Source organism: Salmo salar, chromosome ssa19 (genome assembly GCF_905237065.1).
Source record: "Salmo salar chromosome ssa19, Ssal_v3.1, whole genome shotgun sequence".
In the NCBI taxonomy this organism is placed as follows: domain Eukaryota; kingdom Metazoa; phylum Chordata; class Actinopteri; order Salmoniformes; family Salmonidae; genus Salmo; species Salmo salar.
Genome location: NC_059460.1, coordinates 32,556,783 through 32,573,344, shown reverse-complemented (window position 1 = coordinate 32,573,344; position 16,562 = coordinate 32,556,783). Strand labels below are relative to the sequence as shown.

At 44.7% G+C, this 16,562-nt stretch overlaps 1 protein-coding gene across 5 annotated transcripts in view; it reads left to right on the top strand.

Annotated features, from left to right (window-relative positions):
- LOC106578738 (kelch domain-containing protein 3) overlaps positions 1-16,562 on the top strand; it is a 207,387-nt gene that overhangs the window by 23,134 nt on the left and 167,691 nt on the right. For all 5 annotated transcript variants that reach the window (XM_045702237.1, XM_045702235.1, XM_045702234.1 and 2 more), the window contains one exon: positions 11,984-12,197. In XM_045702237.1, coding sequence (XP_045558193.1) covers positions 11,984-12,197 — 214 coding nt within the window. The remainder of the gene's footprint in view (positions 1-11,983; positions 12,198-16,562) is intronic.

The window sequence follows — 16,562 nt, the reverse complement described above, 5'->3', positions numbered from 1 at the left end:
GACCCCCCTCAGCTCCCAGCTGTGCCCTGGACACCATATGTGAATTGATTGGCCCCCATCTATCTTCAGAGTTCGTTCTGTTAGGTGACCTAAACTGGGATATGCTTAACACCCCAGCAGTCCTACAATCTAAGATAGATGCCCTCAATCTCACACAAATTATCAAGGAAACCACCAGGTACAACCCTAAATCTGTAAACATGGGCACCCTCATAGATATTATCCTGACCAACTTGCCCTCCAAATACACCTCTGCTGTCTTCAACCAGGATATCAGCAATCACTGTCTCATTGCCTGCATCTGCTATGGGTCCACGGTCAAACGACCACCACTCATCACTGTCAAACACTCCCTAAAACACTTCTGCGAGCAGGCCTTTCTAATCGACCTGGCCCAGGTATCCTGGAAGGATATTGACCTCATCCCGTCAGTAGAGGATGCCTGGTTGCTCTTTAAAAGTAATTTCCTCACCATCTTAAATAAGCATGCCCCTTTCAAAAAATTTAGAACTAAGAACAGATATAGCCCCTGGTTCACTCCTGACCTGACTACCCTTGACCAGCACAAAAACATCCTTTGGCGGACTGCAATAGCATCGAATAGCCCCTGCGACATGCAACTGTTCAGGGAAGTCAGGAACCAATACACGCAGTCAGTCAGGAAAGCAAAGGCTAGCTTTTTCAAACAGAAATTTGCATCCTGTAGCTCTAACTCCAAAAAGTTTTGGGACACTGTAAAGTCCATGGAGAACAAGAGCACCACCTCCCAGCTGCCCACTGCACTGAGGCTAGCAGACACGGTCACCACTGATAAATCCATGTTAATCGAAAATTTCAATAAGCTTTTCTCTACGGCTGGCCATGCTTTCCTCCTGGCTACCCCAACCCCGGCCAACAGCTCCGCACCCCTCGCAGCTACTTGCCCGAGCCTCCCCAGCTTCTCCTTCACCCAAATCCAGATCGCAGATGTTCTTAAAGAGCTGCAAAACCTGGACCCGTAAAAATCTGCTGGGCTAGACAATCTGGACCCTCTCTTTCTCAAATTATCCACCGCCATTGTTGCAACCCCTATTACCAGTCTGTTCAACCTCTTTAATTTCGTACGAGATCCCTAAAGATTGGAAAGCTGCCACGGTCATCCCCCTCTTCAAAGGGGGTGACACTCTAGACCCAAACTGTTACAGACCTATATCCGCCCTGCCTTTCTAAAGTCTTTGAAAGCCAAGTTAATAAACAGATCACTGACCATTTCGAATCCCACCGTACCATCTCCTCTGTGCAATCCGGTTTCCGAGCTGGTCACGGGTGCACCTCAGCCACGCTCAAGGTACTAAAAGACATCATAACCGCCATCGATAAAAGACAGTACTGTGCAGCCATCTTCATCGACCTGGCCAAGGCTTTCGGCTCTGTCAATCACTGTATTTTTATTGGCAGACTCAATAGCCTTGGTTTCTCAAATGACTGCCTCGCCTGGTTCACCAACTACTTCGCAGATAGAGTTCAATGTGTAAAATCGGAGGGCCTGTTGTCCGGACCTCTGGCAGTCTCTATGGGGGTACCACAGGGTTCAATTCTCGGACCGACTCTTTTCTCTGTATATATCAACGATGTCGCTCTTGCTGCGGGTGATTCCCTGATCCACCTCTACGCAGATGACACCATTCTGTATACATCTGGCCCTTCTTTGGACACTGTGTTAACTAACCTCCAAACGAGCTTCAATGCCATACAACAATCCTTCAGTGGCCTCCAACTGCTCTTAAACGCTAGCAAAACCAAATGCATGCTTTTCAACCGTTCGCTGCCCACACCCGCCCGCCCGACTAGCATCACTACTCTGGACGGTTCTGACCTAGAATACGTGGACAACTACAAATACCTAGGTGTCTGGCTAGACTGTAAACTCTCCTTCCAGACTCATATCAAACATCTCCAATCCAAAATCAAATCTAGAATCTGCTTTCTATTTCGCAACAAAGCCTCCTTCACTCACGCCGCCAAACTTACCCTAGTAAAACTGACTATCCTACCTATCCTCGACTTCGGCGATTTGTCATCTACAAAATACCTTCCAATACTCTACTCAGCAAATGGGATGCAGTCTATCACAGTGCCATCTGTTTTGTTACCAAAGCGCCTTATACCACCCACCACTGCGAACTGTATGCTCTAGTCGGCTGGCCCTCGCTATATATTTTTCGCCAGACCCACTGGCTCCATGTCATCTACAAGTCTATGCTAGGTAAAGCTCCGCCTTATCTCAGCTCACTGGTCACGATAACAACAACCACCTGTAGCACGCGCTCCAGCAGGTATATCTCACTGGTCATCCCCAAAGCCAACACCTACTTTGGCTGCCTTTCCTTCCAGTTCTCTGCTGCCAGTGACTGGAACGAATTGCAAAAATCGCTGAAGCTGGAGACTTACATTTCCCTCACTGACTTTAAACATCAGCTATCTAAGCAGCTAACCGATCGCTGCAGCTGTACATAGTCCATCTGTAAATAGCCCACCCAATCTACCTACCTCATCCCCATATTGTTTTTATTTACTCTGCTGCTCTTTTGCACACCAGTATCACTACTTACACACCATCATCTGCAGTCACTCCAGTGTTAATCTGCTAAATTGTAATTACTTTGCTACTATGGCCTATTTATTGCCATACCTCCTCATGCCATTTGCACACACTGTATATCGACTCTTTTTTTTCTATTGTGTTATTGACTGTACGCTTGTTTATTCCATGTAACTCGATGTTGTTTCTGTCGCATTGCTTTGCTTTGCTTTATCTTGGCCAGTTTACAGTTGTAAATTAGAACTTGTTCTCAACTAGCCTACCTGGTTAAAAAAAAGTAAGACCTTTAAACAGAACAACATTCACAAGGCCGTGAGGCCAGACGGATTACCAGGTGTACCGCAAACATGCGCTGACCAACTGGCAAGTGTCTTCACTGACATTTTCAACCTCTCCCTGATTGAGTCTGTAATACCAACATGTTTTAAGCAGACCACCATTGTCCCTGTGCCCAAGAACATTAAGGTAACCTGCCTAAATGACTACAGACCCATAGCACTCACATCTGTAGCCATGAAGTGCTTTGAAAGGCTGGTCATGGCTCACATCAACACCATTATCCCAGAAACCCTAGACCCACTCCAATTTGCAAACCGCCCCAACAGATCCACAGATGATGCAATCTCTATTGCACTTCACACTGCCCTTTCCCACCTGGACAAAAGGAACACCTATGTGAGAATGCTGTTCATTGACTAAAGCTCAGCGTTCAACACCATAGTGCCCACAAAGCTCATCACTAAGCTAAGGACCCTGGGACTAAACACCTCCCCCTCCAACTGGATCCTGGACTTCCTGACTGGCCGTCCCCAGGCGGTGAGGGTAGGTAACAACACATCTGCCACTCTGATCCTCAACACGGGGGCGCCCTCGGGTGTGTGCTCAGTCCCCTCCTGTACTCCCTGTTCACTCATGACTGCATGGCCAGGCATGACTCCAACACCATCATTAAGTTTGCTGATAACACAACAGTGGTAGGCCTGATCACCGACAACAATGAGACACCCTATAGGGAGGTCAGAGACCTGACCGTGTGGTGCCAGGACAACAACCTCTCCCTCAACGTGATCAAGACAAAGGAGATGATTGTGGACTACAGGAAAAGGAGGACCGAACACGCCCCCATTCTCATCGACTGGGCTGTAGTGGAGAGCTTCAAGTTCCTTGGTGTCCACATCAACAACAAACTAGAATGGTCCAAACACACCAAGACAGTCGTGAAGAGGGCACGACAAAACCTATTCCCCCTCAGGAGACTGAAAAGATTTGGCATGGGTCCCCAGATCCTCAAAAAGTTATACAGCTGCACCATCGACAGCATCCTAACTGGTTGCATCACTGCCTGGTATGGCAACTGCTCGGCCTCTGACCACAAGGCACTACAGAGGGTAGTGAGAACGACCCAGTACATCACTGGGGCCAAGCTTCCTGCCATCCAGGACCAAGTCCTGGACCAAGAGGCTTCTAAACAGCTTCTACCCCCAAGCCATAAGACTACTGACATCTAATCAAATGGCTACCCGGACTATTTGCATTGTCCCCACCCCACCCCCCATTTTTACCCTACTACTCTCTGTTTATTACCTATGCGTAGTCACTTTAACTCTACCTACATGTACATATTACCTCAATTACCTCGACTAACCTGTGCCCCCACACATTGACTCTGTACCGGTACCCCCTGTATATAGCCTCGCTACTGTTATTTTACTGCTGCTCTTTCATTTTTTCTAACTTTTATTTTGTATTTTTTACTAAACACATATTTTTCTTACAAGCCCTTAACCAACAATGCAGTTTTAAGTAAGCATTTCACTAAGGTCTACACCTGTTGTATTCTGCGCATGTGACAAACTGAAATCATATTTACTACTCTAGACTGTAAATTATTAGCTTGTTCTACTGTAATCAATAGCACACTAATCAATTACTCCCATCAATATTGTATAGAAATAAATGGAACCAGGACAGTAACTGTGGCAATGCGTACTGTTTGCATTCTTCTAAATGACAAACCTAATTGAATCTAGAGTATAGAACATATACTAGTGGATAGATGACATCCTGTAGTATCCATTTATCATCTCCTTGTGGGACAATGTTTACGGTAGATGACCAATACAACTGGATCATGGATCATTTCAACGAATCATCACCTCACGAGTAGTTCTACTTAGTAACGGGTTGGCTTTCATTTGAGTGATGGCTAGACTGTCAAATCCACATTTTGGATTATGGCCAGCGACTTTTCCAAAGAGTGCTTTACTCCACTCCAGCCAGCGACTTTTCCAAAGAGTGCTTTACACCACTCCAGCCAGCGCTTGGCATTTATTTGAGCCAGCTGTGTATTTCCTTAATGTACACCGCTTTCCTCAATAAAATGTTGAAGACGATCACACTGTTTATTGTGACTAGAATAACACATCCATTGCAGATCAAATTGCCAAGGCTACATTTACATTTTACATTTTAGTCATTTAGCAGACGCTCGTATCCAGAGCAACTTACAGTAGTGAATGCAAACATTTCATACATTTTTTTTCTCCGTACTGGTCCCCCGTGGGAATCGAACCCACAACCCCTGGCGCTGCAAACACCATGCTCTACCAACTGAGCCACACGGCTACCTTCTCATACTCGCCATATCATGGTTCAGCATCATTCTCTCACTCGTTGTGCCTTGGGTTAGGGTTAACTCTGTGTGCCTTGGGTTAGGGTTAACTCCGTGTGCCCTGGGTTAGGGTTAACTCCGTGTGCCTTGGGGTTAGGGTTAACTCCGTGTGCCTTGGGGTTAGGGTTAACTCCGTGTGCCTTGGGGTTAGGGTTAACTCCGTGTGCCTTGGGGTTAGGGTTAACTCCGTGTGCCTTGGGGTTAGGGTTAACTCCGTGTGCCTTGGGGTTAGGGTTAACTCCGTGTGCCTTGGGGTTAGGGTTAACTCTGTGTGCCTTGGGGTTAGGGTTAACTCCGTGTGCCTTGGGGTTAGGGTTAACTTCAACATTTGTCCAGGTCTCCCGGCCTTCAATACCGTCCACCAGGTGCAAGATGTTTCTGTTTTTACAACCTTAACCCCCGACATGGACAAATGTTGAATACTGAAGTAAGACTTCTGTGAGATCTTGCTGCTCGTTGAGCTGACCATGTCAACCCACACTGCTGTTTCATCTTTGGCAATGATGTTGCTCTCCTGTCTCTTCTGATGCACAATCTTAATGGTACGAAGGAAGTATCCTGGTGCCTTGTAGTTAGCTTAGTTAAACACTGTGAGGGAAGTGGCCTGGTGCCTTGTAGTTAGCTTAGTTAAGCACTGTGAGGGAAGTGGCCTGGTGCCTTGTAGTTAGCTTAGTTAAACACTGTGAGGGAAGTGGCCTGGTGCCTTGTAGTTAGCCTAGTTAGGCACCGTTAGGGAAGTGGCCTGGTGCCTTGTAGTTAGCCTAGTTAGGCATCGTTAGGGAAGTGGCCTGGTGCCTTGTAGTTAGTCACTTTGCAGGTTTATTGTCATTGTCGTTCTCGTCTGTTGGCATGTTGAAAGTTGTTAGTCTCCTAGGTCACTCGACTGGTTTAGTAGAGCATCATTCCCTGCCCTGCATGTCCTGCAGCCTGCTGTCTGACCTGACTTTATGACTGGTGGTGTATCTGATGTTGTAACTCCAGCTAAAGTGCCTCTTCTAACTGGTTCATGTGACTGGTTGTGTATCTTGGAACCCTAGAGGACAAATACAAGTCATTCTGGAATGATTGGTTGGCATGTGTAACAGGCACTGTGATGAGGACAGTACAGGGAATAGGGCTGGAGACTGGGCCTTTTTGGCAAGCACGTTTTCATCCACTCAATACTGTAGGCTAACCGTTCACATTAGACTGACTGTTAAACATTATGCCCTAAGCTATTCACTGTTACTTCAATAGTCCCCACACACCACTACCAGAGGTTCATCTCTGTGTTATACATGTCATCAAACACTGTTTATGTAGGAATGTTTAACTATGCATTTGACTTAGAGAGCATGCACCAGGGCATTCTAGTTCAGGTACATGTGATCACTGAATGACCGAGGTAGGGAGACCAGGAAGACACTATGGAGGTGGTTGAAGGGGGCCAGTGTTTGAAGGGGGGGCGAGTGTTTGAAGGGGGGGCGAGTGTTTGAAGGGGGGGCGAGTGTTTGAAGGGGGGGCGAGTGTTTGAAGGGGGGGCGAGTGTTTGAAGGGGGGGCGAGTGTTTTGAAGGGGGAGGGGGGGCGAGTGTTTTGAAGGGGGGGTGAGTGTTTTGAAGGGGGGGTGAGTGTTTTGAAGGGGGGCCGGTGTTTGAAGGGGGCCAGTGTTTAAAGGTGTTCATTAATTAGCCTACCTTGTGTAGTTCATCTCCTGTATCAAACAGTTTGACATGAGATATTTACATTCAGTTTAAAGATGCACTATGCAGAAATCACTCCACCATTTCCTGGTTGCAAAAATTCTAATAGTTTGTCTTATTTCAATTTATGTGACAAAACAAGCAAGTATAGTGTAGATAATATGGTATCCCAGGAGGTCTACCTTGGGGGATGGTAATAGAGGGGAGGTACGTGAGGTGACGTTGGCTCCCTCTGCTGGGAGTATGTGAGCTGGACACCCCGACACGGGTAGTTCTAACTGGAGGTAATTAGGGGAAAGTGCCAACCAGCCGTGGAGGCCAAATAAAAGGAGCACGGTGGCACACCGCGAGAGAGAGAACAGGGAGAGACAGACACAGAGAAAAAGTAGAGAAGAAGGACCGAGCAAAACCTACGTGATTTTCTTTGTTTATTTTCTGTCATAGTAAAGTTGTTTTTGCAGACTAAAACCTCCCTGTCTCTGTGTTAATCTCTGCACACCCAAACCAACACCCCACGGTTTACCACAATAGTCTAATCTAAGCTACTGTGAAATATATTTTCCATAACCAAAAATATTGTATATTTATGTTTGAAATTGGTGAACAAAATTGAAAGAAATGACGCAAAAACTCAACGTAAGAACGGGAAGCATATACTGTAAATGGTGCCCATAGAACAGCTCTACAGCTTCTTAGACTTGCTTTCAATGAGTGACAGATCTATAACACACATTTCTATGTGAATTTGGTCGGTTGCCCAAAAAGTGACATATTGCAGCTTTAAGAGCAATTCCTTCGGAAATCATAGCAAGGTAGAAGTCAGTCACACATCGGTCTTGCTGTGGTGTGGCAGTGCACCTGTGTTTGAAATCTCTTTCCACTTGAGGGCGCTGTTTACGTTCGGGTTAGGGATGTGCACAGTTATTCGAATATCCGAACGGATGTTAGCATTATAATTGTTTTGTCACATGAATTAAAAATGAAAGGCTGAAATGTCTTGAGTTGATGAGTATTCAACCCCTTTCTTATGGCAAGCCTAAATAAGTTCAGGAGTAAAAATGGACTTAAGTCACATGTACTCACTCTGTATGCAATAATATTTTTTTAACATGATTTTATGAATACCTCATCTCTGTTCCCCACACATACAATTAAATGTAACGTCCCTCAGTCGAGCAGTGAATTTCAAACACAGATTCAACCACAAAGACCAGGGAGGTTTTCTAATGCCTCGCAAAGAAGGGCACCTATTGGTAGATGGGTAAAATTTAAAAAGGCAGATATTGAATATCCCTTTGAGCATGGTGAAGTTATTAATTACACTTTAGATGGTGTATCAATACACCCAGTCACTACAAAGATACAGGCCTCCTTCCCAACTCAGTTGCCAGAGAGAAAGGAAACTGCTCAGGGATTTCACCATGAGGCCAATGGTGACTTTAAAACAGTTACAGAGTTTAATGGCTGTGATAGGAGAAAACTGAGAATGGATCAACAACATTGTAGTTACTCCACAATACTAACCCAATTGACAGAGTGAAAAGAAGGAAGCATGTACAGAAAAAAAATATTCCAAAACATGCATCCTGTTTGCAACAAGACACTAAAGTAGTACAGTAAAAAATGTGGTAAAGCAATTCACTTTTTGTTCTGAATGCAAAGTGTTGTGTTTAGGGCAAATCCAATACAACACATTACTGAGTACCACTCTCCATATTTTCAAGCATAGTGGTGGCTGCATCATGTTATGGGTATGCTTGTAATCATTAAGGACTGGGAAGTTTTTCAGGATAGAAAATAAACTGAATGGAGCTAAGCCCTGGCAAAATTCTAAAGGATATTCTGGTTGTCTGCTTTCAACCAGACACTGGGAGATGAATTCGCCTGTCAGCAGGACAATAACATAAAAAACAAGCCAAATCTACACTGGAGCTGCTTACCAAGAAGACAGTGAATGGCCGAGTTACTGTTTTGACTTAAATCTGCTTGAAAATCTATGGCAAGACTTGAAAATGGCCTTCTAGCAATGATCAACAACCAATTTCACAGAGCTTGAAGAATTTAGAAAATAACAATACTATGCAATCCAGGTGTTCAAAGCTCTTAGAGACTTACCCAGAAAGACTCAGCTGTCATCTCTCTTTTAAAAAGCATGTGAAAAAGGTAATTCAAATAACCAAATTCAACCTAGCTAATTCCCGATTTATACTAAATTGTTTGACTGCAGAGGTAGCAAAACTGTACTTCAAATCTATGATACTCCCCCACTTAACATACTGCGTGACTAGTTGGGCCCAAGCTTGCTGTACAACATTAAAACCTATTCAGTCTGTCTACAAACAGGCTCTCAAAGTGCTTGATAGGAAGCTCAATAGCCATCATCACTGTTACATCCTCAGAAAGCATGAGCTCCTGAGTTGGGAAAATCTTGTGCAATACACCGACGCATGTCTTGTATTCCAGATCCTAAATGGCCTGGCTCCCTCTCCACTCAGTACTTTAGTTAAACAGAAAACCCAAACATATGGCAGCAGATCCACAAGGTCTGCCATGAGAGGTGTATAGTTTGTATAGTTCCCTAAAGGAAAAGCACCTTTAGTAAAGGCTAAAGGTCAATCAGATTTGTGAACATAATCCTTAGCTGTGTATTGCCGCTTTCCATGTTGTCTGTAGCTTGTGAGGTGTGGAAACACTTTGTTGCTTTTATGGATTTTGTCTTGTTGCTTTTTGTGCTATGTTGCTCTGTCTGTTTTGTCTTGCTTGTCCTATGTTGTTCTGCGTGTGCTCACTGCTCAATGATTGTCTGTATTGTAACTGTTTTTAATAACCTGCCCAGGGACTGCCGTTGAAAATTAGCCGGCTGGCTAAAACCGTCACTTTTACAGAAACGTTGATTAATGTGTACTGTCCCTGTAAAAATAAACTCAAACTCGAAGGTCATTCTGACATGCATTGTCTAATGTGTGTATGAATAAGTAGTTGAATTTGTTTATTGTATTTTAATGTGTAGTTTAATGTGTTTATTTTATTTTAATGTGTAGTTGAATTAGTTTGTATTTTAATGTGTATAAGAATATGTAGTGTCATGTCTTTTGCATCATTAAAGTGAAGACTTATTTTATCAAATCAATTCTCCAGTTATTATTACGTGATTAAACTAATCATGTAAATGTAATTAACTAGGAAGTCGGGGCACCAAGGAAAATCTTCAGATTAAAGTTATAATTTTCCTAATATAACTCTTCAGATATTTTAATATCTGATCAATTAGTCTTCTAATTAATGAGTTATTTTTTACCTCACGTTAGTCTCATTCCAAATGTCGTAGATTGTTGGTTATCTGCACGAACCCAGCCTTCACTATGAATCATCCATACATCAATTGTCTTAATCATTTATTTACTAACTAAATAATCACAGAAATGCATAAACAAACAGCACAGTACATATGGTCACAAGGAAATGATAGGGGAGGTTCCCTAGTGGGCTAAGCCGATATGACGGCCTGGTGGACAAAGGGAAGTGGGTGTGGACTGAGAAGGGCAGGAAAGACAAAAATGAGTCACTACACAGTTGATAATTATATTAATTGAAATGCTAATCCTTTGCACATGAACGCTCACTCATTCGGGAATAATTGCAATCAACATATATTTACGCCCAGTGTGTCGTCGTGATCTCTGTTGGAATCGTCCGTCTTTCTGTTGGAAAGTTCATCCGAGCGTCTTTCTCTCTTCCCTGAAGTATTTTGTGGTTAGAATGGATACTTCAGAGTACCATTCAGAAATGTTCTCATAGAATAGATGTTTCGGCGGTTGTCGATCTTCGCATCCCAGGTTGACATAATTTCTAGCTGCAGACTAGTATTTAGTATCTAAGATTTGCTCTTATTCTGTCGGGATCGATAGTCTGAGTTTAACCATTTCCCACCGTGTAGCCAATGCTCCATCACCTAACATCACCTTACATCATTTCACAAATAGTTTAATCTTTACTCATTCATTTTATACAATAATTAGACGCAAACCTCATAACGGAGGCACCTGTATAAACAGAGTTATGGTAACAAACATGAGACAAAACGGACCGGGTCGTAGCTGGCTTCTCCACTGACCGTTTACACATTTTCCAAAACATGGATATTGTTCAGTTCTCAAGTTCTGTGATGTAGAAGAAGTTCCTTTGTTCTACTTTGAAACTCTCTCTCTATATACTGCATGAGGGAGAGAGTCTCCTCCAGGAATTTACGACCTGAGATAACATAACCTGGGTGTAGGAGGAAGAGAGGGGGAAGCCACTAGCTATACCCAAAGAGGCCCACGTCATGACAGTAGTTTAATGTGTTTATTGCATTGTGGTGCAGTACAGGACTCATCTGGAAAGATACCTTGGTCTCAGCATTGACTCCCTGTCAAAATTACTTACGTAAATGAGATTTCTTTATTTCAATAAATGTAAAACAACATTCTAAAAACATATTTTCAATTTGTCATTATGGGGTATTGTGTGTAGATGGGTGAAACAAAAACTATTATGTAATCCATTTTCAATTCAGGCTGTAACAACAAAATGTGGAATGAGTCAAGGGGTATGAATACTTTCTGAAGGCACTGTAAACCACAGGTAAATCCCGTTTTTGACTGCATGGGGCCTTGAACAGAATTATAGACTGTGAATGTTATGGAATTAGATATGTTGAAGGAGATTCTCTCCTCTATTCTAGGATACTCCTGCTTGTTGGAGGGACTTCTTCTCTGTCACCGTCACAACTAACTCTCCTCCCCTCTCCGCCCTTCTCTTCTCCCCTGTCCATCCCTCTTCCCTCTCTTCTCTCTGCCCCTCTCTTCTCTCTCTCCTCTCCACCCCTCTCCCCTCTCTTCTCTCTCTCCTCTCCTCTCCTCTCCTCTCCTCTCCTCTCCTCTCCTCTCCTCTCCTCTCCTCTCCTCTCCTCTCCTCTCCTCTCTGCCCCTCTTCCCTCTCTCTCCTCTTCTCTCTATCCCTCCCCTCTTCCCTTTCCCTCCCTCTCCTCTCTCTTCTCTCTCCTCTCCAGGGTACTCCAGCTCGTTGGAGGGACTTCCACTCTGCCACCATCGTTGGCACTAAGATGTTTGTGTTTGGAGGCAGAGCAGATCGCTTCGGTCCGTTCCACTCTAGTAATGAGATCTACTGCAACAAGATAAAGGTGTTTGATACAGAGACCAACAGCTGGCTGAACACTGCTACTGCCCAGCTCCTACCAGAGGGACGACGTAGCCACTCAGCCTGTAAGAGATAGACACACACACACACACACACACGTTGCATTTTTCAACCTTTTTAACTTTTATTATAGCATATTAGCAGAGTTGAACTCTAAAGCACTTTCAGTTATGAACAGTGGCAATTAAAAGACTCTAATGTCAATGCATTCTTTATATGAAAAGCAGAGAACGCTTTAATGACAATGGATGCATTATAAGTTAAAAAGAGAAGACTAATGACAATGGATTCATAAGTTAAACAGAGAAGACTAATGACAATGGATTCATTGTAAGTTAATCAGATAAGACTAATGACAATGGATTCATTATAAGTTAAACAGAGAAGACTAATGACAATGGATTCATTATAAGTTAAACAGAGAAGACTAATGACAATGGATTCATTATAAGTTAAACAGAGAAGACTAATGACAATGGATTCATTATAAGTTAAACAGAGAAGACTAATGTCAATGGATTCATTATAAGTTAAACAGAGAAGACTAATGACAATGGATTCATTATAAGTTAACCCCTGGTCGGGCGACATCCAGCGGACATCCAGCGAAAAATCCTATCCCAATTAGCATAACGAAATGTAATATATATATTTTTTCAAATATAGGACTATGTTATATCGTTTTATAGATACACCTCTCCTGAATCGAACCACGTTGTCCGATTTCAAAAAGGCTTTACAGCAAAAGCAAAACATTAGATTATGTTAGAGGAGTATATCGTAAAAGTAGCCACATAGCCATTTTCCGACCAACCACATGCATCACAAATAACCAAAAAACAGCTAAATGCAGCACTAACCTTTGACAATCTTCATCGGATGACACTCCTAGGACATCATGTTACACAATACATGCATTCTTTTGTTCGATAAAGTTCATATTTATATATAAAAACAGCATTTTACATTGGCGCGTGACGTTGACTAACTATTTTCCCTCAAATGCATCCGGTGAAATAGGGCTACAATTTACTAAATTACTATTCGAAAACATTTTTAAAATGTAATATTGTCATTCTAAGATTTATAGATGAATATCTCTTGAAAGCACCTGTAATGCCAGATTTAAAAATAACTTTACTGGGTAATCACACTTTGCGATAAAAGGGGATGCGATACTCAGAAAAATAGGCTACCGTTACAGGTCAGCGCCATCTTGGAACAATCGCATATCAAATCTACTCTTGTATACTATTGTCAATAATCCCTTACCTTTGATTATCTTCATCAGAAAGCACTTCCAGGAATCCCAGGTCCACAACAAATGTATTTTCGTTCGAAAAAGTTAATCCTTTAAGTCCCAATAGCTTGTTCTTGTTAGCGCGTTCTGAAGGCTGCTCCAAAAGCTCCGTCGGCCGCGGGACTCCTCTTTCAATAAAATGCTTTTTTTTTTTATTTAGGTTCGTTCAAACGTTGTATAACATAAATCTTTAGGGCCTTTTTCAACCAGAGCTCCAATAACATTCAAGGGGGACGATTGCATTGTCTTTCAAAATGTTTCGAAAGGGGAGGGTAGCCAGGGGCGCCGGCGTCATAATGGTGATGGCCCTCCTCATGTGACCATGTTCCACAGACTCTCATTGTGTCAGTTTTCACAGTAGAAGGCTCAAACCACTTTGTAAAGACTGGGGACGTCTAGTGGAAGCAATAGGAAGTGCTCAATGAACCATTGCTCACGGTGTGATTTATAGGCAAAGTGATGAAGTTGAGTCCGCAATTCAGAATTCCACTTCCTGTTACGATCTGTCTCGGGGTTTTGACTGCCATATGAGTTCTGTTATACTCACAGACACCATTCAAACAGTTTTAGAAACTTTAGGGTGTTTTCTATCCATAAGTATTAATTATATGCATATCCTAGCTTCTGAGTATGAGTAGGAGGCCGTTTAAAATGGGCACAAAAATCGCTGTAGCGCCCCCTATCCTAGGCGACCGTCAAGAGGTTAAACAGAGAAGCGTTATGACAATGGATTCATTATAAGTTAAACAGAGAAGCGTAAAATTGTCCAGCTTTCTTACGTTTATGTTGTGATTATGTTATATTGACTGCAGCTCTCCTCCATGACCTTTCAGTCTCGCTGTCACATGGGGTGTTTGTGTCTTTAGGGCCCCTCTGCTCCTGTTGGGGTGTTTGTGTCTTTAGGCCCCCACTGCTCCTGTTGGGGTGTGTTTTTGTGTCTTTAGGGCCCCACTGCTCCTGTTGGGGTGTGTTTATATGTCTTTAGGGCCCCACTGTTCCTGTTGGGGTGTGTTTGTATCTTTAGGGCCCCACTGCTCCTGTTGGGGTGTGTTTGTATCTTTAGGGCCCCACTGCTCCTGTTGGGGTGTTTGTGTCTTTAGGGCCCCACTACTCCTGTTGGGGTGTTTGTGTCTTTAGGGCCCCACTACTTCTGTTGGGGTGTTTGTGTCTTTAGGGCCCCACTACTCCTGTTGGGGTGTTTGTGTCTTTAGGGCCCCACTACTCCTGTTGGGGTGTTTGTGTCTTTAGGGCCCCACTGCTCCTGTTGGGGTGTCTTTAGGGCCCCACTGCTTCTGTTGGGGTGTGTTTATGTGTCTTTAGGGCCCCACTGCCCCTGTTGGGGTGTGTTTATATGTCTTTAGGGCCCCACTGCTCCTGTTGGGGTGTGTTTTTGTGTCTTTAGGGCCCCACTGCTCCTGTTGGGGTGTGTTTATGTGTCTTTAGGGCCCCACTGCTCCTGTTGGGGTGTGTTTATATGTCTTTAGGGCCCCACTGCTCCTGTTGGGGTGTTTGTGTCTTTAGGCCCCCACTGCTCCTGTTGGGGTGTGTTTATATGTCTTTAGGGCCCCACTGTTCCTGTTGGGGTGTGTTTGTATCTTTAGGGCCCCACTGCTCCTGTTGGGGTGTGTTTGGGGCCCCACTTCTCCTGTTGGGGTGTCTTTATGGCCGCCACTGTTCCTGTTGGGGTGTCTTTAGGGCCCCTCTGCTCCTGTTGGGGTGTTTGTGTCTTTAGGCCCACACTGCTCCTGTTGGGGTGTGTTTGTATCTTTAGGGCCCCACTGCTCCTGTTGGGGTGTGTTTGTATCTTTAGGGCCCCACTGCTCCTGTTGGGGTGTTTGTGTCTTTAGGGCCCCACTACTCCTGTTGGGGTGTTTGTGTCTTTAGGGCCCCACTACTCCTGTTGGGGTGTTTGTGTCTTTAGGGCCCCACTACTCCTGTTGGGTTGTTTGTGTCTTTAGGGCCCCACTGCTCCTGTTGGGGTGTGTTTGGTGCCCCACTGCTCCTGTTGGGGTGTCTTTAGGGCTGCCACTGTTCCTGTTGGGGTGTCTTTAGGGCCCCTCTGCTCCTGTTGGAGTGTTTGTGTCTTTAGGCCCCCACTGCTCCTGTTGGGGTGTGTTTTTGTGTCTTTAGGGCCCCACTGCTCCTGTTGGGGTGTGTTTATATGTCTTTAGGGCCCCACTGCTCCTGTTGGGGTGTTTGTGTCTTTAGGCCCCCACTGCTCCTGTTGGGGTGTGTTTATATGTCTTTAGGGCCCCACTGTTCCTGTTGGGGTGTGTTTGTATCTTTAGGGCCCCACTGCTCCTGTTGGGGTGTGTTTGGGGCCCCACTTCTCCTGTTGGGGTGTCTTTATGGCCGCCACTGTTCCTGTTGGGGTGTCTTTAGGGCCCCTCTGCTCCTGTTGGGGTGTTTGTGTCTTTAGGCCCACACTGCTCCTGTTGGGGTGTGTTTGTATCTTTAGGGCCCCACTGCTCCTGTTGGGGTGTGTTTGTATCTTTAGGGCCCCACTGCTCCTGTTGGGGTGTTTGTGTCTTTAGGGCCCCACTACTCCTGTTGGGGTGTTTGTGTCTTTAGGGCCCCACTACTCCTGTTGGGGTGTTTGTGTCTTTAGGGCCCCACTACTCCTGTTGGGTTGTTTGTGTCTTTAGGGCCCCACTGCTCCTGTTGGGGTGTGTTTGGTGCCCCACTGCTCCTGTTGGGGTGTCTTTAGGGCTGCCACTGTTCCTGTTGGGGTGTCTTTAGGGCCCCTCTGCTCCTGTTGGAGTGTTTGTGTCTTTAGGCCCCCACTGCTCCTGTTGGGGTGTGTTTTTGTGTCTTTAGGGCCCCACTGCTCCTGTTGGGGTGTGTTTATATGTCTTTAGGGCCCCACTGTTCCTGTTGGGGTGTGTTTGTATCTTTAGGGCCCCACTGCTCCTGTTGGAGTGTGTTTGTATCTTTAGGGCCCCACTGCTCTTGTTGGGGTGTCTTTAGGGCCCCACTGCTCCTGTTTGGGTGTCTTTAGGGCCCCACTGCTCCTGTTGGGGTGTTTGTGTCTTTAGGCCCCCACTGCTCCTGTTGGGGTGTGTTTATATGTCTTTAGGGCCCCACTGTTCCTGTTGGGGTGTGTTTGTATCTTTAGGGCCCCACTGCTCCT